Here is a 23,758-nt window from a genome sequence, read left to right on the forward strand (position 1 = left end):
TCAGGAATGTTGAGTTCATAAATTCCATGTCGAGCTTGTTGATTTTTATACAGTAGTACAAACCGGTGTCACGTAGCTGGGTTTCATGAAGATGCAGAATAAAAGCTCCAGGCTCTTGTTTTGTTGTTATGTGAGGAGTCTTATTAACACCCTCATATTCAAAAGTATATGTTCCTCCCAAGAATTCAGGCTGTTTTCCAGAAACAAGTCTGATCCAGTACAAGGTTTCCTGATACGCAGATGATGCCTGACGAGTGCATGTAAGAGTCACATCTTGTCCGACACCAACAGTCTTTGTGACAAAGTTATGATCATGGGTGCAGCCTGAAAAACAAACAAACCAAAAAATTACTCAATAGCAACAACAGACACAATCATATATATAAAATCATGTATAATTAACAGAGACTGATTTGTATTTTCCATACACTAGATTAAAGAACAAGGCAATATTTATCCTGTAGTACTTAATACATCAGCAGTAAGTGTGACCTCTCTGAATATACTTACGCCCCACTCTGAGCATCAGCAGGAAATAAAACAGGAGCAGCATTTTATGATGAATCCACTGGTGACTGCATGTAAATTGAAGCGCACGATGAGATGACCTGCTTTAATGTAATCACATGGAGTGGGAGGGAACAGTTTTAGAGCGATCTGATTGGCTTCTCATCATGTTGGTGTTTCACTGTTTTACCACAGTGGAAATAATATCAAGCATCTGTCCAACCGAAACACATGAAACAACACCAACAGCAAGCTTTTGTTTTGTGTTTTTATAACTCATGCAGAATAAACACAAATAAACTAANTATTTCTGATTTTGAACAAGAATTTTGCCAATTTTACAAAAATCTACTTTTTGAGGAGTTTGGCTTCATTTGTCTGATGTCGCTTAAAAAGGAATTTGTAGAAAACAATACTTTGGTTTGAAATGATACCCAGCCCTATTTGGCCTCTGTGTATATCTGCATACTGACCAGTCCACAAGTTTGTCGCCAATGAAAAAATATTTCGCAAAATTAAAATAGAAAAATGTCAACAAATTTGTTGATTAGAAGCATAACAACAGCAGCAGCGGGGGGAAAGTAATTTTCTTGTCTGTTTGATGAATTTAATATATTCTGTGTCATATTTACTAGTTTTAAAAACTGCTCCATGTCCTGGAGCGAGCTAGCTGCTTCTATGTTCCTGTTACTATCAAAGGTAAGACTCTTTAGGGGCTGCAGCAACCTAAAAGAAACCAGATTGTGTCGTATAGTGCAGCTACACCTTTGGTTGATGCAGTAACCAGCTGGGAGTCCTTGTATGGCCTCGACATGAAGCCAGCCTCATTTTTTCAAACAATTTTTGTCATTTCACTTAAAGGATGAGAGAACAATGGGTAAAATGGAAGAGTTGCACAGAAACTACAGGGAATAGAAAAAATGATGCTGTGAAGCGTTGATATTAAGTGTGATGTACTTTTCTGTTCATGATGCTCGTATTTAGAGTTTATTAAATGGCAGTTGCTGGGCTACCGTTTACACCCCCAGTGTTGGAAACTTGTGACAAAATGTGAGTTTTTCTAAAATAAGGAGATTTATGTTTCACGATGACAAATGTGTTGTTTTCTTTTGTCAATAAAGTTTCTGGATCATTGTAGGTGCTCTTCATTCAAGTGTAAAAACAAATGTTTATGGGCCTATCTGATGTGTGCTCCAAGAATGACTGAAAGAATCCACAAATGAAGCTTCCTCTACATACATACAGCCTTTTGTGTTTTCCATTTAGCTGTATAGCCTTTTTGCTACTAGTCCGATGGTGAGTCTTGACAACTTCAGCATCTGAATTGGTTGAACGTCACATCAAGAACGTGTCAGCAAAAAAAAACAATGAACCAAAGCAAAACTTAAATTGTGTTCAAGCAAATGAAACAAATCCTAAACATGTTGAACCAAAGACTTTTCCATTGTGGTTATGTGACACCACAGAATATTTATTAATGATGAGTTAAAAACACATCAGAAAAAGTGCACAAAGAACAGGAAGGAGTGCACATTTTGAAGACAGGAAAAATCGTCTTGAAGATATCCATCTGAAAGTAGCACTTGGAAACAAAGCCAATCAGAAAACAAGTGTCACTTTCAGTCTGTTTGTGGAGGAGCGATGACATTGGGGAAAAATACATTCAGCTCACGGACAAACAAAAGACGCTCCTGTTAAGAAGTGCAGGTTTTGATGTTGGAGATGTATGTGATGGTAGTAATTGAACTTAAAGCAATATTAAATGAGCTTTGTTATAAAGCTGCAGTTTACAGCGTATAAACAAATGGAGATGCTGCAAATATGTATCTCAGTGCAGTCAGTAAAGAAGACTTTAAGTTAAATGAATGGATGTCTTGATTTTGATAATTATAGCATATGTGTACATTTACACTTTGTTGTTTTTTCATTATTTATCAGCCTAAGTGACTCAACTGCCAGTGTCAGTAACTCAACTAGGTGCTCTTATTACTTTTACTAAAAACAAAACAGGACTGTAACAAAGTAAACAAGAAAGTAAAGTGGAATTGGACTGGTTGTAAGAAGGGGGCAAAAGCAGTTGGTTGTCCTGTGCATCTGTTAAAGTCAGCCAGGTTGTTTTCAAGTTTGGGCAGGAGCTGCACTAAACCTTGTATAAAATGATGTTGTAAAAGTATTTTCTGTCAGTTCAAGACAAACCAGAATATGCCCATGTTTGGTTCTGAAATAGCTGACTAAGGTTTAAAGTGCCAGCAAAGGAAACCCAAACCTTTTTCAGCAGTGTGATGCCAATTTGTGTGAATGATGTTATATGAAACATAACTTCATATCTGTGTATGCAATTGCCCACAAACCTGGCTTGTTATCTCTGTGTTTACAGTCACTGAGGGTGCACTGATAATGTGCTGATTCAGTGGCTACACACACACACACATACAGTACATACCCTGCCTCGACACTGTACACATCTATATCGTGCCAACAACCTGTGCATCATCTCATGTAGGACTCAAAGAGAAGGCTGTTGTCGTCACGTCTCGTAGCGAAGAAGCCGCTGCCCCAGTGGAGACCGTGGAGGCTGAACCAGAACCAGAAGGTAGGTGCACACTTTGTCTGCATAAACGTACTGCTAATAGGTAATGAGGCAAGAAGAAACACAGCTGCTGTGAAGTGACCGAGGGTTATAGTGTCACTACTTTTGCTGTAGGTCGTATTGTTATCAGAAACAGTACAACAGTCTGTGGTGAAAGTTTTAAAGCGCTGTGTGCACTTTGAACACATCTCAGTAAGAGAAATAGAACTGAAGTGCTCTTAAAATTAAATTTATTTTGCTAGCCATCTGAAGAACTTCATAAAGCGTGTATCTTTTAAAACTAAAACTAAGCATGGTTGAATAATAGTATAACTATTTGATCTATTTTTGTCTATTCCTCACAGTAGCTTACTATGTTTAAAAGTATAAAGAGTGAAGTATAAAAGAAATGATAAAAAATGAAACTGAATAAATATAATTAACTGAATATACTGAAAAAAACTTGAATCTGAAAGTTGGAATTAAGTCCCACTATATAGAACAATAATAATATTTTGTGAGCCCTTAACTGTCTCATAGTGTTTTGATTGATCATTAATATGTGTTATTGTAATTTTTGGGGAATTTTGAGTTCCTGGCTTTGAGAAATTGATGAAATAAGTGTCAGAATTTGAGCTTAAACAAGACGATGATTTATGTGGGATGAGGACAGTTTAACCAAGGGTCTTAAGAGAATAAAAATGAATCCACGCTAAGTTGGCAAAACTTGACCATAGAGAACCAGGACACCAGAAGGTAGAAAGTCAAACCTTTCTGTCCTAGAACAGCTGTATCCTAGGGGCACGTTTGTCATACATGCCTGCTTTTGAGGCATTTTTACTGTCATTGCAGGAAAACTGCATTTAAAATGTGGCGTCGCATCTGGTGTCAGCGAGAGTAGACATTATTTGTATGAAGACGGGTCGACTGTCATTTATGTGAATATGCACGAATCTATCAAAAGCAGATTGTGAGGCAGGTGTGGAGCTGAGTTTTTGTTTAGTGTTTAAATCATTCATTCAGAGTTTGATCCATGTTAGGCCTGTTTCTGGGGTTGTGAAAAAAGATTGTCTGACAAATAGATTCCTAATACAGGTTTAACCTGTATCACTTTATAGATGTGTATCGGGTTGATCACACTGCTGACTCATGAAGCTGTATTTAAAGTGGAATGTAATCAGTTAGACCTGTATTGATAAGTCTCAATGCCTACTTTCATAAAAGCAGTGCAGGTAAGTACGTAGTCAAGATTTAGTGAAATAAAAGTCTTTTTAATTTTAGAACTGAAGTCGCTTTGTTTTTGTTTGACATCATGCCCTTCTGTCCTTAGCTATTGTTGAACCCGACCCTGTCCCAGTGGAAGATGTTGTTGAAGCTGTTGTGGCAGAGGAAACAACTGCACCACCTCCAGGTACATCACTGTGTATATTTGTGAATGTCTCGGTGACTACTTTTTGTTATAAAGGAATGTTTTGTTGAATGTGAAAATCTACAGTCAGTCACATGATGCATGTTCTAAGCCTGAATAGCTGAAGAAGGTGTGTCTGTACTTCATAAAAATCAGTACGACTCATTGCTTCTTCCCTCTAGAGCCTGAACCTGAGGTAGAAGATGAGCCTGAGGTGGTCGCATCTGAGCCTGAACCAGAACCAGAACCTGAGGCTGAACCAGAACCAGAGCCTGTGGAGACAACTGAGGTTGGTACCGACCTGGTTATTGGTTATAAGACCATCTGAGAACTGTGTCCAATTGCAGAATCACGTTTTTCTTCATCCTTTTCAACTTCCCTGCTTAAAGTTGAAAAATTCTAATTTATGCAAGAAGCTTAATCTTTAGTTCATTTTCGGAGCCACATAAAGGTGCAGTTTGCAGGATTTTGAACACAAGTATAGCATTAATATAGCAGCAAAAAACATCCAGAGCAGAGCATAAATTCACTCTTTCTTTGTGTGTTCTCATGGGAGCTTCTCTGTTTCATGTTTTTATCATGCATGCATGTTTGTTTTTTGTTCTAATGCAGTCCCTACCTTTGAAACCGTATTTTTCTGCTGCTTCTCGTGCACACGTTTTGTCTGGTTGTACAGTAAATGCGAGAGGTTCACCTGTTCATTTGGATTCTTGCATACAGCACCTTTTAAACTCGAGCGAACTCAAATGTAAACCTGCTAATGTTGGTGGTGGTTTTCTTTTCAGGTGTTTGAGGAGGATCCAGAGGTGCTGGAGGAGGAGCCTCTTGCTGTAGAGGAGGATGCACCCGTTGAGGAGGTATGTGGCTTTTGTTTGTGCATTGCAACATTTCATACTTGACTTATGACACGAGCAGAAAGAAATTTCTTTGTCTTACTGTGTCGTAAAATATATTTATTAGCTGCACTTAGACACCTCCCTTATTTTTTTCCCCCCCTTTAAGTGTGAAGCTCCATTTGAACTGTTCTACTAATACTAATCTGTGTCACACATAGGGAAGGACAGTAGTAGCAGCAGGAATTTAGACCTGCACACTGTTAATACTGCTCCTCACAGCCTAAAAAAAACGCTGCTACAATTTTAAAATGTAAATCTTCTGCCTCCTGCTGGCAATCAGTGTTTCACCCACTCTTTTCTACTTTGTATTAGCTTGTGTCTGTGTAGATTTTCAGTTGTCCTGGTCTTGGTAATCCTCTGAGCTTTTGTAAAAAGCAACTGGACTTCTTTTTGTATGAGCTTCAGTTTGTTTTGTTTCTAAGGATTTGTGCTTGTACCATTTATTGCGGTATAAATAGGTGCAGGCATAAAGGAAGAACTCACCCACACTGTCTTGTATAGTTTGACCTCATAATGAACCTATTGTTGCAAATTCACAATTAAATTGTGCCTTCCTTTGTTGCACGTACTTTTGCAGACAACATGTGTAAGTTATTCATTTCAATCATTAATTTATAGAACATCAGAATGTTTTAGTTTCTGAAAAAAATGAAGCATCTGGGAATTTTAAAAAAATAATAATAAAATGAATACTATACAGATAATCATTCAGCAACAGTTTCAGCAAGTAAATTTGTTATTATTGCTCTTCTTATTGTTGTTGTCATTATTTTTTATGTACCACTTAGTATAGTTTCCACTGATTTTACGATAATTAAATTGAACATTTACATATAAAACAAGCACCTAAAGAAGTACACAACGCCAAATGTAATGAAGGAAGACCAACAAAAGGAGGGAAAGAAAAAAGAGTCAATAAACATTTAGCTGACATCAACAACTGCTGTTACTAATTTCAACTAATTAACAATTTTGCACGATTAGGACGCTCCAGCTGAGGAAGAACCAGCAGCTGAGGAGACTGCAGTAGAGGAGGCAGTGGAGGAACCTGCTGCTGAGGAGGAGGCCGCTGCAGAGGAGGTGGCTGAGGCTGCAGAGGAGGAGAGCGCTCCTTCAGAAGAAGCTGTCGAAGAGCCAGCTGAACAAGAGGAGGCTGCTCCTGCAGAGGAAGCTGCTGAGGAGGAACCTGAAGAGGAGGCAGAAACTTATGACGAAGCCGTTGAGGATGTAGCAGCAGCAGCAGCAGAGGAGGAGGAGGAGGCAGTTGCTGCAGAGGAACCTGTGGAGGAGGCTGCTGAAGAGGAGACGGTTCCAGAAGAAGCTGTTGAAGACGTAGCGGACGAAGAGGAGGAGTTGGCACCTGCAGACGAACCTGCTGAGGAACCCGCTGAGGAACTTTCCGATGAACCCGCTGAGGAACCCGCTGAGGAACTCGCTGAGGAACCCGCTGAGGAACCCGCTGAAGAAGAGGAGGCAGCTCCTTCAGAAGAACCGGTTGAGGAGCAGGCAGAAGAGGAGGCTGCAGAGGAAGCTCCTGAAGAAGAAGTAATGGAGGAGCAGACAGTACCAGGTAGGAAGAAAGGAGATACAAGTAAAAGGATGAGGTAGACCAGTGGGATTTAGTGTTGTTAAGATACTCAGTTTTTGACTTGGATCCTCACTTTTAGCCTTAAACAATAGTTTTGCAGATTTGCTTTTTCACAGAGAGTTCGGGTAAGTGTTTCCATTTACTGTTCTTCAGAGGCAGAAAAATGCTGACAGGCAGCAGGGGAGCGCTTCATTACAAAACAGAGTGCCCCATGATACATGGGTTTGGTTTCAAGTGTGACGAGTCCTCCGCATATAACTGGTTACCAGAACAGGAGTGTTTGTAACAGCAACACTTTCTAAAGAGATTTTTAAATAGAAGCGTGCAGAGTGGCTGCAGAAAAACCGCACAGGGATGCTGAGAGCAGCGCTTCTTTTCAAAGTGGATGCATACGATTCTGCTGCGGAGAAAATAAATGCTGGATGGACACACAGCTCAATAAATGTCATAATAATAATAATAATTAAATAACTACATTTTGTAAAGTCCTGTGATTCCTTTTTTTCACAAGTTTATGATTAGACTTGGTCACTCTGCTGACAGTTTGTGTCCAGTGGATGAAGAACACTTTTATCAGTCAGTCGTAACTCATAACTGAACTATCAGCACTGATTAAAGTTCAGGAGGCTCATTTGACCTCAGTGAAAACTTAGTGTGCTATTAGTCCAGTAACACAGATTAGAGAGGACTTTATTGTGGTTTCCTTGCTCTTGAGTACGTTTGCTGAGGTGTTACCTAAACTGTACGTACACTGAACATCTGGAGTGCTTGAGCTGATAACGATGATGTTTTGGTGTCTTTACATATTAAAATAATCTGATAATTGTTTCTGTTTTTAGAAGATTACAGTTTTTCATGATTTGAAATGTTTTTATTTTTTCCACAGTCACAGAGACAGAAGAAGAAGAAGCAGCACAAGAAGTAGAGGAGGCAGCAGAAGAAGGTGATAAACACACTCTTGACTTCTACTAAAATGAACCATGTTTCAGTGTAGATACATGTCCTGTATATTCAGACGCTTTGTGAAGGATTTTTCATGTTTTTTGTTCTTACCTTTGCCTGTGTTTTCCTTTTTGCAGCAGCAGAGTTTGTTGAGACAGAGGAACAGATTCAGGATGAGCCCACAGGTAAACACTGCTTCTAATAAACCTCGAGAATCAGTCCTGTCGACTTGCAGTGTACGGCTTTCTCTATAATTATTCTTCATCAGAATCGGTTTCAGGTTTGAACATGTTTGGCTGAATTACTCCAATATTGAAACTTGCCAGTGTGGAGCGTAGAATAGCTTTGGTGTTTGAACAGAGTCACAGGCTGGGACTTCATAGATCTGCACATGGTCGAGTCAACAACAGCACAGAGTTGCATTTAAGCCATTTTAAGGAATTAAGAAATTATTTTCAGAAAGAAAACACATCAAAATATGTAACTTTGATACACAGAGATGAGTTTTTATGGATTAAATCAACGACTAGTAAAGAACCTGTGCTCTCATCGTGGAAACTGATGAAATATTATGCAATACAAAGGTAAAAGCTACGACCAGGAGAGCTGTCAACGTGGAGCTGATAGTCAGCTGCACTTTGGCTGTTTTGACAGAAGAACACATTATCTGCTCTTTTTGTTACTAGAAAGCTTGTCAAAGGCTAATTATTGATTAATCCAGCAATCTGCTTTCTTTGTGTAGGTGTCAAAGAGTAAAAAAACAAAAAGTGCATTTTTATTTCCTGCATCCCAAGCTGACATCTTAAAACATCTTGTTTTGTCCAACCATGAGTCCAAAGATATTTAGTTTACTTTCACATACGACGATAGAAGCGTTAAATCTTCTCGCTTTGCCTGCAAAAATAACTACAGTGATTATTTGATTGTCTAAATAGTTTCCAGTTGTCTGTCAGTGCAGCTGTATTGACATATTAGTTCCAAGTATTACCTGAGATTGTTTAACCTCAGTTACACACTGAATACAATGACGAGATGTCGGCACTCAAATGACAAACTTAAGCAGCAAACTGTGGAGTTCTGCATAGCAAGCAGCATATTTGCTGCTTATTTATCTCCAGAAACCCACCATGAACTGACGTTATCAGAGCGAAACGGTATCCGTATCATTCACACGTCAGCACTGATTAGTTACACTGGACACAAACAGGTGGAATGACAACAACAAAGCGACGCAGACGGATGGAATCCAACCTGCTCAGGTGAACACTGAACATCATTCTGTTTGTTTCCCATAGAAACGTAGAGGCTGCAGTGGTCGCCACGGTGACGGAGCAGGGACCCACTGATGCTGCATCAACACCATCTGAGCATGCTCAGAGCGATGATGCATCTCTCCACCTCCAGAGAAGCGATTGAGTCGTCATGACAACACTCGCCTCTCTCTCTCTCTCTCCCCCCTCCTCCCTCTGTTCTCACCCCTCTGAAACCTCCTTTTAGTGTAAATGTGTGAGATGATGGATGAGCTGTTTACTAATACGGTACTCCTGTTTTTACCCTCCTTGTGTTTCATTTGAGTTCTTCTTCCTCCCTATGTAGAACACCTGTTTCCATTTTTGTTCAGGGTGTTTTAGTTGTGTGTATGTGTGTGTGTGTCTGTGGCCATGTTTCCAGGCCGTGTGAAGTGTGTGTGCTGTGTCCGTTACAGTCGGTCTACCAGAGTCTTCTGAAAGAGCTGTCACATCAAACCAGTCTACGACTTTTTTTCAGCTGCGTAATTTGGCTTCCTGGAGCGAAACTCTGTTGCCAAGCAAATAGAGGCCAAAGTTGACGTCTAAAGACAAATCAGTAGTTTCATAACAGCCTCTAAGTTAGAAGACTCTGGTGTTAATGGGTTCAGAAGCTTCACACTTTTAAAGGCCGCAGCATCAAAATCAGAAACCTCACTGTGAACACTGCAGAATGTCTCAGCTGGTGTCTCCTTTTACGTTTTTGTTCTCTGAATCAAATCATTTGTGCCCCTTTATTGCAGCATTGTTGACAGATGTAGAGAAGCAGCTCCACAGCAGTGGAGATTCTATGCAAAGGTGTTGTGATGCGTGTCACCCGCCTCCCCCACCCTCCTCCCCCAGCCACTTCAGTTACCACTCAGTATGTGTGGCCTCCAGGATGAGCCATATGCACATGAACTCAGAGAGAAAGCTGTGTGTGTTTGTTTGACTGTGATGTTCTTAAGTGTGCGTTGACAAATCTTCTGCTAATCATTCCTTTCTGTGAGCCGTAGTCAGGATGTTAGATTTGTGTTTACCTCCTCTTCTTCTTCTTCTTCTCTGACTATATGAACCTCTGTGTGTGTGCTTGTGTGTGTTCTGTAGATTCATAGCTGTTTTGTTTTTTCCATATTTTCTCATTTGATTGCGAGACCATTGAATAAGTTAACTTCAGCTCTTTGAGTTTGAACTGTGATGTTAATGAGGACACCACGGACGGTGCAGAAGTTCCTCTCCCCCCAAACACCAGCGATAGACGGGTCCCTTTGGGAAGCCCAGCATGCAGATTCAATCAGGATAGAAGCATTTTAACCCTGTGTGAGCCAAATAAGAGCATTTTGTATCCAGACTCTCCTTTTTTTTTTTTTAAAGTCTGGCTCACAGAAGGTTAAACAGATAAGGCGCCATGTTCCTGTGGAGATCTAGATGTTAGTTTTTACCATGCGTAACTTCACTTTGTTAAAGGGAAACTTGGTGACTTTTCTTTATACGTCGCTTTTCTTTTACACAACAGAAAATAATCTCGGTTGTGTGTGCGTCCCACAGTAGCAGGGGCATCATCTTACACACCACCCAACATGTAAAGAAAGCCAAATAAGAGCATTTTCTTTCTTATTTCTGAGGCCAGATCTGCAGGTAAACATCTTTTCTGTGCCTCTGTTTTCAGTGTACGTGACCCTGTATGGGATGAAATCTGAGCATCACGTTAATATGATGAAATACTGACAGTAAAAGATGTGTCGAAGTTGTAGAAGTCATTACAACACACTACATTTAGTGGGATTAGTGGGTTTTGTTGGTGTCACAGTCCCACTTTGTGTCTGTAGTCCTCACATACTGTAACTACCACGTTTGTTAGGGATGAAACACATTCCAGTCGTGTGCAGTAGCTGTTTTTGTAGTAAGTCTCGTCCTATCCCCCCCCCTAATGTAACACTAGCTGGTCTTTTCTACTTAACACTTTGTAAGTCAATGTGAAGTGTAAAACCTTTTTAACATTGAAGATTACAGTCTTTACCAAGAGAGAGCTTCTAGATTTTTAAAAAAAGGAACATTTTTAAAAAGAACTCGGAGAAATGAAAAAAAAAGAACACAACTTTCTGTAAATGCTTTAAAAAGCTTTTTACAAAGCCATAAGCTGTTTGTTGACAGGCAGGTTTGAGGGGGGCTGCGCTACTTCAGGACAAACTTTGATTCTGTAACGAAACAAAAAAAGAAGAGCAATAAAGCAAAAAAGCAGCAGAGAAACCAGGCTGCAGCAACCCCACGAAGCAGACTGTCCAGTTTCTCACGACGAATCTTTGATCAGAAGGTGTGTCCATGCTGTAACGGGTTATGATAGTTCTGCAGCTTTGTTTCCAGGAAAAGCAGACGCTGGTAAAAATACCACATGTAGGGAAGATTAACAATGGGTGGGACAAAATGGAGAAACAAACTGGCCTGGTGTTTGCCTCACGGTGTTGTCTGTCAGTCACAACCTTCAGCCTGCAGGTCTGATTCAGGCCTGCAGACTCTTACTGTGGTGAATAAATTATTGTGAAGTACTGATGGATTGTTTCAAGGAGATTTGAAGTGGCACCATTTTCTGTAAATGATCTGTTCTGGGAGCTGCAATAAAAGGTTTGGGACAACAAAGACTCTGTTTCTGTCAGTTCACTTTGTTCTTGTTGATGATCCGCAAACAGATCAGTTTACAGATCATGATGAGAAGCAGTCAGTCTGATTTTTAAGGTGTAGGATCATGTTGTCATTTTTGTTATTAATGATATTGTGATTACCAATGCTACTAGAATTACTGTTTTGTAATTATGGTTAGTAATCTCGCATACTGTTTAACTTACAATGATAAATGTATTAATGCAACGTTTCGGTGCCAGACCTTCATCAGGCACATAGTTTAAAGTACAGTCATGTTAAATAGAGACTGGCTCTTAACCTACCACCAATGAACAAGCTCCACAGACTGGTATGAAGCACCCAAAGAGACAAGAGAAAAGATTGCATTACATTACATTCTATACAGAGACATGAGAGTCAGCTGTGACGCCAACAGTTGACAATAATAATTCTCCAAGGTTGTTAGAAATAATATAACGTTTTTTTGGTCAGAAAAGAGTAGTGAGTATTAAAAGTGTATCAAGGAACAACAAACAGGCACTAGTGAAAACAACAAAAAGGTCACTTCAGTCTGGAAAGAAGTGACATTTGCAAAGATGACAATTGTAATGATTTTGCTCAACGTCCCTGAGAGCAACAACTATTAATCTTTTGATTAAAAAACAAAAAAAGAACAAATAAAAGCAATAAATAATATAAGAATAACAGCTCGATGCTCCTGACTGTGCAATCTAACTGTTTTTCTACTTGCGGAAAAATCAGTGCCATCGAGATCAAATCTGTGGATTATTATTACTTCTTTATCAGTATTTCTACTCATTAAATAATCAATGCAATACTATTGGTATTTGCAGTATTGTTGTGTCACATCCAGAGGACCTTGTACAATCAGAATATCCTCAGATGGAAAAAAAAACTAGTGCTTATGCATATTAGTTATTTTACTTTTTCTACTGATACATCTCAAATGTTTGCATTGTTTCCTTTGCTGCTGTAACAGTTTCCCTCCTGTCCGGTCTCCTCTGGTTCCTCTCAGACTCGTCTGTCTGGCGTTCTTGTCTTCTGTTTCATTGTTCTACCCATTTTGTGAACAAACCCATGTTGGAAAATGGAGAATTTACATTTTTAGCAACTTCTCTCACAACCGAAACCATCAACTGTTTTGCACTGACGCTATAAACCTCTCCTGCAGCTTGTAAAACCTCTGCTGAGGTTTCAGGAAGAGTGTTTGCCAGAGTGTTTTACCAACACTGACTTGGTACATAAATCTATGAGCTCCAGGAGCAGCTCTGCCAGCAGGGTTTTTGTGTCAAAGTCAGGAGAACCTGCTGCCAACAACCTCCGCTGCTCTGGTTTCACACTGTCCAAATAGGATTTTACAACTGGGCAGAAAGTTTCCACGTTTATCTCAGGTTCTTCCAATTTGTTCATGGCGCCTGTTTGTGTTTCGTGAACTCATTGACTTTCTCACAACTTCAGTTTAAAATAAGTCTAGTTGATCTCCATAATTATGTTTTCTGTATTTATGTTTGAATTAGTTAAACTCAGTAATAAATAATACTTCAAGACCTCAGCCTTGATATGTATTAAAGTCAGAAAAAGTAGTAGTAGTTTTTCATCTTTTATTCCCAAATATGTAAATTAGTCAGATAAATCAACACCATTAATAACAGCATGAGGTTGTATAAATTTTATAGGTTCATTTGAGATGACAGTCATATAGTTCCTCATTTCTTTCTTTCTTTCTTTTTTTAATGAGAAAGCACTTTCGATGTTGCAGAGAAGTATTACAAACCTTTCCATTAGTTTCAACTAAAAAAAATTTTGTTGTTGGTGAAACTAATGGAAAAGCCTCCATGTGACTCAAGTAAGCAGAAAAAAAAAAGTTTGTGCTTGTATATGTATACATTGCTAGAGTTGTGCTAACCTAGTTTAAGTCACTCCCTGTCTGTTTATGTTAGCAATAACAACGCTGTAGTTATGCCAACCTAGCATACCTTTAGCTAACAGCTTAAAAGCCAGTAAGCAACTACAGAAATAACATAAGTGTACAAAATATTAGAGAGTACAGAACGAGCATTCATCACTCCATCAGCTTATTTTTTAACGATATCGATGTTATTTCAAATGCTAAAGCTATGTTTTGATTATCCATGAATCTAATAGTGTAGATAAAATGAATGCAGGACTTTAACATTGACTGGAAATCACAATATGGTGGAAATGAGCTGCTTGGCAGAGGTCTGCACTTTCTAGTCTTTTGAGAGAACTGTTGTACCAAACAGAACCACCAGGTGTCGCCACATCTCAATTTATTAAATAAGAGCTCATCAACAGTCTGAGGGAGGCAGTGCAGCTCTGCATTGTGAACACAAGTCTTTTGCAGACCCAGGCCAGTGAATAATCAACATTTTTACAACCTTGTTAGCATGTCCAAGTGATTTTTTGAATGATGATGTGTCGGAAGGCAAGGAGTCAACAGCATGACTGAGCGTTTCCACCTTGAAAATGCAGCGTGTCAGTTAAAGTCTCAAAACCCTGGATTCAGACTGAAGTCAGGGACTTCATAGATCTGCACATATTGAAGGAAGCGAAAAAGTGAAGTGATATCTAAATACATTTTGACGCAGAAAGGGATTAAAAAAAAAAAAAAACATTTACATTTATGTGTAGTTTTGCTTCAGAGACATGAATTTTTAATGGTTTTGCCACTTACCAGAGAGTTTCAGTAAATTTCTTTGCGTATGTATGTCTGTACATACCAAGAAAACTTGATATTATTAAATTGTTTGTATTCTATACCAAATAAAACATTCTATCGTAAAAAAAAAAAAAAAAGTTTATCCTACAATGTGGGATCCCTAACTTGTATAAGGCCACACAATGGCTCAGCTGTGATTTCCTGCACATTATATACATCATATAGACATGTTAAAAAGGAAGAAACAAAAAAAAACTTCATTTTCAACAGAGTGAGTCTTTAGCAGGAATCTGCAATTTTATTTTCTTATTCTTAAAAACAAGAAAAAAAAATTCTGCTTAGAGTTGAATGTGGTCAAATCGTCCTCATCAATTATGTACAATAGAATACGAAGAGGACGTAAATTGTCTTAAATAATAATAAATGAAACGATACATAAATTAAACATTGCAAATAAATAAATAAATAAAATGATTAAATAAAAAAAAAAGAAAAAATTCAGTCAGCTCCTATCGGGAAAAGTTAACAATCTGATTAGGCTGCAGATACTATAGACTTCCTGTTAGCACCCGGAAGTTCAGCGGCTAACTCCAACGATTGGACGATCTCTTATCTGACGTACCCGAACAACCAATCCCATAACATGACCTCAACACATCCACCAATCACAGCAGAGCGTCCCTCCCACTTCATCCCAGCAAGTAATGCCGGATCAGTGCGAACAGTAGCGGGCCACACAAACAGTTAGAAGAAGCGGTGGATAGACGACGGAGAGTCTCCAGTTCGAAACAGAGAGACTCTCAAGAGCTTGGACTTCATCTCAGCTGTCCAATTTCAGGTAAAACATACCGGAAGGCGAATAAAATCAGAGAACATAGAAAGAAGTCGGCAACTTCTGCTAAGCTAGTTTGTTTGGTACGAAGTTAGCAACTGGCAGAGTCTCAGTTTGTAGCTATGCGAGATAAGATGATCCTTAAATAATCCCACAGTGGGGAAATGTGCAAAAACAAACCACAATATACGTAGATGGTGCTTTACTTTACCAGCTTGTATGACTATGATGCACAGATTGTTTGCTTTTTTTGCCAGCACTCTTACCTGACTTTGGTTGCAGCAGCTGTTTTTGTTTTGTTTGTTTGTTTGCCTCTGTTATAGTTTTAAACTCCTCATGTTGGTTCAGGATCATAGTTTGTTGTTGTTGTGAGGAACACGCGGCTCTTGTCCATGTTTGTGATTGATCGTGGGTTTCCAGCTCCACCTCTGTCATGTGAATGCTCTGATCTATGAGAAACCCAGACTGACTGAACAAGTTGATGAACAGCTTTGTGTGAGGAGTTCATTCAGTTGTTGGTTTCGTGGACCAGCTATGAAATGATGTCCTGGGTGTGTTGAACTTGCTTTGTACAGATGTGAGCTCTAGATCAAAACCTAAACTTCTCACATCTGGACTCTGTTACCTAAAAGATTCTATAGATATACATCAGCTGAACAACAACATGTCCACTTGTGGCTGAAATTCATTGCAGATTTCTCATTACATGTCCTCTCCGTGACCTTTTTTTTCTTGCTGCTGTGTGGATCTACTCTTCACTTCCTCCTGTTGCTTTGTTGTGCTTCATGTGAGCAAAGACACATGCCTGCATTCTTTCAGACACAGTTTAATGGATGCTGCATGTCTGACACAGAGCTAACCCTCCCCCAGCCATCAGCACAGATGCTTCCTGTCGTAGAGATGGATGCGATCCAGCTGTGCCTTTGATCAGCAGAATCTCATTCCACATGTCAGGTCGTCTGCTGTCTGGACTTTAACAATGAAAACCCTCCAGAGGAGCAGGGAGGTGTGGATAGCCGGCACTACTGTCGAGATGTGCGAACACATAAGTGTGTATCAGAGGCAGTTAAAGTTACAGCCCTGCTTCTTTTCTCTTATGGAATCTTAAGGATTAAAGGCGTTTAGAGACTTCTTCCACTCACCACCACTCTCACTGTTTGGTTTATTTACCTGTTGCATACCTTCTCTGCAAAGCTCCAGTTCAGCTTTCAGTCATTCTTGTATTTATTGTGTAGTCAGTGTATCGGAGTGTCATTCTTGTACTTCAGAGTTGTTGCTATTTTGCTATTTTTCTCGTCTGTTTGGAGGACTCTGTTCCATAGCTGCAGTCTAGAATTATACAACTGGATAAAAAAAAACTGCGGTATTTCTGATTAATAATTCAAATTTGTCCCCAAAATTACATGTGGAATATGTCACTTTCATGTGTAGTGTTACTTCTCTCAGTATAATTAACAGCATTACGCTTTGCTTTCCTTTTCCAGCCTTATTTTGACTGACTTGTTTTAGTCTATGATGGTATCATGCTTATATCTTTTTGCTTTTTTACTTTTTAGGCCCTGAAGTAATAATTTAATAAAGCTTTGTCTTTAGTTAAGCCAGTTTCTCTACAAAAGATTATCTGTTAGTGGGGAAGGGGCTAAAAATATCCCTTTAACTCCAGACTGGGTGAAAATCTCCGAGTAGGGCGGGTTACATGGAAATCACCTCCCACATGTTATAAATGCTGGCATTGTTTGTCTAATCACATGTTTCTTCTGCAGCAGGGAGGACAAGAAGTCCCTGGTTTAGGATTCAGCTGTCTCCAAGCTGGTTGTGAGCGACTGAGGACAAACGATGACTTCTTCACAAAAGGTGAGACAAACACTGTTACACCCAGTTCAACAAAAACCCATTTTGGAGCATATATTTGTATGATATGTGTTGTTTTTTGTTCATTTCTAAGTGTATATGTAAAATGATTGAATCAATTAGTCACTAAAGTGTCTGACAAAGTGTAAAAAAAAACGTCTGTAATTAGTTCTTTGTCAAAGCTGATTTCAACCCAGACATTCAAAAGAGCGCATGTGACAGTTTCACAATGTGCAGCTGGTGGAAGACTCCACAGCAGAATAACACAGGCTTTATTACACACAACAAACCCTTTGTCAGCACCAGGAATCCAAAGGCGAGATTGGAATTTGGTAAAAAAAAAGATGCAACCAGAAAGCTTTCTGGAGCAAAGTTTTCTCAACATATGAATCTAAACCAGCTTTTAATAATGTCACAGAGAGCCAAAAGTGTGGAGGAAGACATAAAGCAGTCCATGATCCAAACTATTCCATCTCCTCTGTGAAACATGGAGGAATAATGACTCTGCAGTGAAGTGTAGGTGCAGCATACGAGGGGTGTAATGGTGCTCGAAATTCACATTTAGGTACGTTTGTGGTGCTGCAGAGAAAACATCTATTTTCAAGACATGAAAATATTCAAAAGTGTCCAATTGGCCATATTTCTTACTGCAGCTGTTCAGGCACTCAGATGCTGCATACTGGGAATAACAAAAGACTAAGCTGTGTACTAATAAGTGTAAAATAAATAAAAACCATAAAGACAAGTGATACATATTCATAATGAATTTAAATGAGCCAATAAACTAAGCAGTGCAGTTTCAGCTGAAAAAATGCACAAAGTATTGCTGCCTTTCTGTTTTGATCAACACTGATGTAGGATATGAACAGACACAGCTGCACAAAAGACACAGAACTTTCCTGTAGGTCACAGGGTCATGTAAATCAGCTCTGCAGACCTGGGGGAGCCGAAGCCAGAGGAAGCATAGCTCACTTAGGAATTCCCTTATCACATCTATCATACCTTCAGAGGATCTAACACAAGGAAGCTTTTGGGGGAAGACAAAGAAAAACATTCAACTACGCAGACCTTAACAGATGGCCGGGTGCAATGAAGTGCCCCAGGCTTAACGTATTGCTCTGCTGACCCCTCATTTCCTGTGGTATGCAAAAACTGAACTTAACAACTGAACTTATGTGAAGATACAGAACCAGAGGATCTTAATGGGACGCCAATATCTGATATTAGTTTAAGTGTTGTTAAATGTTTTGGTATATCATATTCTGATAAATACCCCAAAGCTTAATTACAGTTGGAAATGAAATGAAATGAAAATACTTTATTTATCCCAGAAGGGAAATTCAATCTTGTAAAAGCTCACTTTTTAAAAAAAAATTTCTTTCTTTCTTTATTTTAATCAATATAACATATATTATATACAACAACAACAACAACAATCATTCAGTCAGTCAATTGTCAGTCAGTCAGATTTGTTTTTTAAGGTGATGGCTGTTGGCAGGAAGGAATTCCTGTATCTCTACGTTAAGGTTAAGTCCTTCTTTAATTTATCAGCTTGTCATATAACCACATCCTGAGCATTGTGTTATTTCTGTAACCGTCCGAGACACATTTATCATGTTTAGACTCCCCCGGAAGCTCTACATGTGACACATTCATTTCCAACAAGCTTAGCTTTGTATCAGTACAAATACATGTAGTTCTAAAGTAACATTGTTACTTTCAGAGCAAAACTCTGACCACCTCATGACCACTTCATAACCCCCCCGTGATACAAGGGTGTCATATCTATCAGCCCCTCTGGGAGGGCAGCTCGCTGTGATTGGTCAGTAGTTTTACTATTAAAAGGCATTTCACCTAAAAGACTGCGGATTTTCTGAAGGCCATAGAATCTCCCACTTTGGTCCAATGTTAGCAACTCCAACTGCCACACCCTGATCCAACTCAAGCTGAAGGCCTCGTCTCCCAGACGCTGTTGCACCCGCCGAGGAACCTGCAAGTATCAAGCTTCTGTCTCTAAACGGGTGTTTTATGATTACAATTGGCCTTTCAACCAATATTCCAAATTTAACAGATTATCTGCTGCTTCAGGTGAAAAGACTTTTAAGTCTCCAAGCCACCACTCTGTTCCACATTCGGTTTTCCACACTCATACTCTCAACCAGCATTTTCATCATTGTTTGTATTTTTATATTTTATGTTTGTTGTTTGTTTGTTTTAGTCAGTAATAAATGTTGTGTGTGTGTATACAGTTGTTTCCTGTGTTTTCTATAGCTTATATTCACTCACTTTCCGATCTTTAGTTACCTAAGCTCTAAGTTAATTCCCTTAACTTTATAAAACACTCTTGATTGATCACCAGGAGTAAACAGTTTATTAGAATTATTGTGCTGACTCTGAGATTATATCGCTGGACGCATAATTCAAAGGTTGGTTTGAATAATTGTAATTAATGCAATCACTTGCTTTGGTGTGGAAATAAGTATATCTTATTTTCTACCCTACACTGAGAACAAAAAAACTTTATTGGAATTGTCAGAGGACAAAGCAGCCAGGGGGACTGGTATCTGGTCGATTAACCTGTGCAGTCAGGGGTTTTTTCCTGGCTTTGACTTGGCCTTTATGCCACAACAGTAAGGATGATGGTGAGCAATAAATTCATCATGTAAAGATTTGCATCATGTCTTAGTTCTGGGGATAAGGAATGCATGTAATGTAATAAGATAATGTTAAACTTTACAAATCCAAAAGAGAACTCGCTTGCTGGACGTTGCTGTTAAAACAAATTGTGTAACTTGAGAAATGCAGCGTCGTGTAGAAAAGCAATAATAATGCCACTGAATTTGTGTTTTTTAACAACAGATTTCAATTTAGAAAATGATGATAGACCTCGTGTGTCTCCTGTTTTGTTGCTATAGAAACAGAAGTGCAGCAGCAAACCCAGGCCTCATGGCTGTCAGCAGTGCGACAAATCCTTTACGTCGTCCCAGCTGCTGAGGTATCACGAGAAGCTCCACAGTGGAGAAGGCCTTAACTCCTGTGAGGACTGCGGGAGACAGTTCATTCACCTACAAACCCTCAGAGCCCATCAGCGCATCCACACTGGAGAGAAACCCTTCCAGTGCGACCAGTGTGACAAAGCTTTCAGCATGCAACATAACCTAATAATCCACAAGCGGATCCACAGTGGGGAGCGACCCTATCAGTGCCAACACTGCGACAAAGGCTTCAAGTCGCCGTCCAACTTCAACAAACACCAGCGGATCCACAGTGGAGACAAACCGTACAGCTGCGAACACTGCGAGAGAAGCTTCAGCGACCCGTCGGCTTACCGCGAACACAAGTACATCCACACCAAAGAGAGGCTTTACCCCTGCAACCAGTGTAAAGCCACGTTCAGCTCTGCTGCTTCTTTAAGGCAACACCTGCGTCTGCACAACAGCAGCAAACCCTTTAAGTGCCAATACTGCGAGAAAAGCTTTATTTCCACAGCTAAACGCTCGTTACATGAGTATGTCCACACAGGAGAGAAACCGTACAGCTGTGAGCACTGTGGGAAGAAATTCAGTGATCCGTCCACATGCAGGAGACACAGAAACAGCCACTCAGCTGCCAAACAGTCTGTTTCAGCAGTGTAAGGAACCATCCATGTAGCTTCACATAACGGTGTGTCTGACCACTTTTTTAGATGCAGGAAGAAGAGAAGTACAGTGCTGCCCACTTATTGTCATACCGCTTTATAGATGATCCCGTTTCTAATAAAATATCAAAGTCCTGAATCATTTCCTACATAACCTATAGTAAAACAGCATGTTTATTGTCATAGAATAATGTCATAATCCTGGTTTTTATCATAAATTCCCCGAAATTGATTCCAGGAATAACTTTTGCTCGTTTAATATCGTGGTCGGCCAATCGTTACGGCTCACGGGCCAGGCGTCCTGCATGCGTGGCAGATTATCACACCCCGGTCAGAAGGCAATGTGTTTGTTTGTCTACGACCTGCTCACCTGTGATCTGCTTCACTGAGGTATACACACACCGTCTGACATTAATTAGGGCACATCAAAGAGAATGGCGTTGTTGCAGAGCATGTCGTCACTCATAGCTGAACTGCTCAGCTAGTTAATCATGATGAGTTAATCCTCTGTGTGATTAAAGGACATAACTTATTGATGGGGTGGCTGTTCGTACCGTCAAAGCTGAAATTTCACTGAAGCCAAATCATAAAGCTCCATTTGAATAATGGAATCAGTTATTTCCCGAATACATGGTAGATATGTCGATATAGGCCATGCAGATGGTGCTGGTCCGGTATATAGGCTCACACACAAACTCGCTGCCATCTTGAAGCCCGCTTATTGGAATATCCCAGATATTGTAGTCATTTCATCCTGGACCGAGAGGATGATAATAAATGGGCACCACTGTCCTACTTTCTGTTGGGGGAAAATGAAGTGAAGACCCCCAGAGGTTCCCTTTGGGACGGACACTCCATTCCGTTAAACCTGACAGCAGTTGAATGTGTTGGTTTCATGTCTGAATGAGCATTTTAGTCACTTTACCATGAAAGTCTTGCCGGCAATCTCACTACGTTGGATCTAACAACACTATGTCCAGTTGTGTGAAAGCATAGGAGACTTTTGCCACGTTTCAGTGGCATTATTTGTCCGAAAACACCACAGCGAGAGTCTTTCCTGTGAGTTCATTAAGTATCTGCAGCGTCACACAGCAGCTGGATCCACATCCATCCATCCATTATCTATACACCGCTTAATCCTCACTAGGGTCGCGGGGGGTCTGGAGTCTATCAGCTGGATCCACATGTCGTCTCCAAATCAAGAGAGTGGGACGTACGGAGCAACAGCAGTGCCTTAATTAATTATTTATTATTCCTGACATGCAGACAGATCGATCAGGACCCAACAGCAAGCCATGCTGTTCTTTTAATGTTGGCAAAGTAGTAGTTCGATGTTGAGGAAATCAGAAATAAACTGAAAACAATTACTCAGAAATGTGCCACAGTTTGATCAGTGATCATGAAAACAAAGTGGAAAACTGCCTTGTGATTATTTTAACGTCTTAATGACTGACCTGTCTTGTCCAACGCTGCTCGATACCTGATCCTGGGATAAAGTTAGAACTACCATTGATAGCTGTTGATGCTAATGAAACGGTGGGAAGTCTTTCTCATGTATTAGTGTTGGTATCTGGTGAATGACTGTTTTTAATAGAAGCTGTATCTCCTGTTGCTTGTGTTGATGCTTTCTGCTTCCACTTTGCAGACACAGTGGATGAGCCAACTGCTGTTCTCTTGTCTGCTGCTTTCATAGTGACAAAAGCAGAGATACCATCCACAGATTGTCCACAAAGGAAAATATGTATTTTTGTTGTTGTTGTTTTTCCCGCTTACAGCCGACAGTCAGAACGAGCCTGTCTGTAGAAGATGTTTTACCTGCATAGACTGAAGGAACAAACACGTCCGACTTGGCAGAGCCTCTCACAGACAAACCTGCCAGCTCGCTCAGAGGATTCAAAGAGCGGCAGGTTAGTGAATGTGATAGAAACGTAGCGGCATCATGCCCTCGAATGTGCGTCAAATGAGTGATTCAGTTTGTGACGAGCAAACTTCATCACCATCAGAGTCTGACGAGGCAGTTACGGCCAGAGATGACTGTCTAGTTTCACTTTATCTCCGTTGACTTACTGCTGTAGCAAACGTCACTATATACAAATAGAGTGTCACAGTACTGCAGGCTGATGAAAGTCAGGTGTTTACGGGTTTGCAGATCAGCAACACGAGTTATTAGTGATGAACAGAGGGGTGATTAAAATGTGCATCAAAGCTCTCCCAACACTTATCTCTGCAAGAATTTGACCTTTTGCAAGCAGCAGTGTGATGTGAGGGTAAAGAGCTGATCTGAGTGAAGAGCTCCTCCTTTTCTGTTTGAATATAAAAATGTATGAAGACACTCTGGGACAATAACTCCTTCCTGTTTTATGGCTTCTTTTCACTGCCTGACGATCACTTTCTTTGACATTGTTGAAATATTATCATTTTTGTAATTAAAAAAACAAAAAGTTCCATGTTGTCTCATTTATTATTCAATGACTTTTCCTGACATTTCATATTTCTGCTGTGGTATCATTTCAGTGTCATGTCATAGAAAACGCTTGTGTTCAAGTGACTGTAGTTTTTCCTGATGGCTGTCGAACACCGTAGAACCATGTCCAGCTGTGGCATCACGGCTGTGTTTGTTTCTACCTGCTGTCGGTCATGTGAGCTCCTCTCTGGGACTCTGATGTTGGTGATGCAGTAAAAAGATTATTTAGTGGTTGTTGGTTGTTTTAAAGATTGTTTGCTTCACTTGTGTGTGTCGTGCCTGAGTTGCGTTTGTTTGTGATCGTCTCCTTTCCACCGCATGTGTCGCTTTGTGTTTGGCTGAGGTTTGCAACGGATACGTTTGTCTGCTTTTGGGTGATATGGATGCTTTTTTATGTGAATGTAAATATATATGTCAAGGCCAAGATCAGAATCCGGCCTGATTCCGGATTGGGCCGGCCCAGGTTGGAATTCTGTTCT

General features: G+C 39.9%; 2 protein-coding genes across 4 annotated transcripts; both read left to right on the forward strand.

Moving 5' to 3' along the window:
• The first annotated feature begins 1,158 nt into the window (after positions 1–1,158).
• LOC103360665 (cyclic nucleotide gated channel subunit beta 1) lies at positions 1,159–11,814 on the forward strand. The gene is made up of 9 exons (XM_008286513.1): positions 1,159–1,206; positions 2,944–3,100; positions 4,407–4,487; positions 4,667–4,773; positions 5,270–5,341; positions 6,365–6,950; positions 7,855–7,911; positions 8,048–8,095; positions 9,206–11,814. The coding sequence occupies exons 1-9, from the start codon at positions 1,159–1,161 to the stop codon at positions 9,211–9,213; spliced, it is 1,164 nt and encodes a 387-aa protein (XP_008284735.1). The 3' UTR covers positions 9,214–11,814.
• A 3,428-nt stretch (positions 11,815–15,242) lies between these two features.
• LOC103360658 (gastrula zinc finger protein XlCGF67.1-like) lies at positions 15,243–23,262 on the forward strand. 3 transcript variants are annotated; one of them, XM_008286499.1, is made up of 3 exons: positions 15,243–15,333; positions 17,091–17,181; positions 20,094–23,262. In XM_008286499.1, the coding sequence occupies exons 2-3, from the start codon at positions 17,164–17,166 to the stop codon at positions 20,811–20,813; spliced, it is 738 nt and encodes a 245-aa protein (XP_008284721.1). In that variant the 5' UTR covers positions 15,243–15,333; positions 17,091–17,163; the 3' UTR covers positions 20,814–23,262. The 3 variants fall into 3 exon arrangements, with proteins under 3 accessions (XP_008284721.1, XP_008284722.1, XP_008284723.1); XM_008286500.1 differs by having other exon boundaries at positions 17,094–17,181; XM_008286501.1 differs by lacking the exons at positions 15,243–15,333; positions 17,091–17,181 and adding an exon at positions 19,729–19,820.
• The last annotated feature ends 496 nt before the right edge of the window (positions 23,263–23,758 follow it).

This window comes from Stegastes partitus, unplaced genomic scaffold, assembly GCF_000690725.1.
Source record: "Stegastes partitus isolate 25-593 unplaced genomic scaffold, Stegastes_partitus-1.0.2 Scaffold457, whole genome shotgun sequence".
NCBI lineage: Eukaryota > Metazoa > Chordata > Actinopteri > Pomacentridae > Stegastes > Stegastes partitus.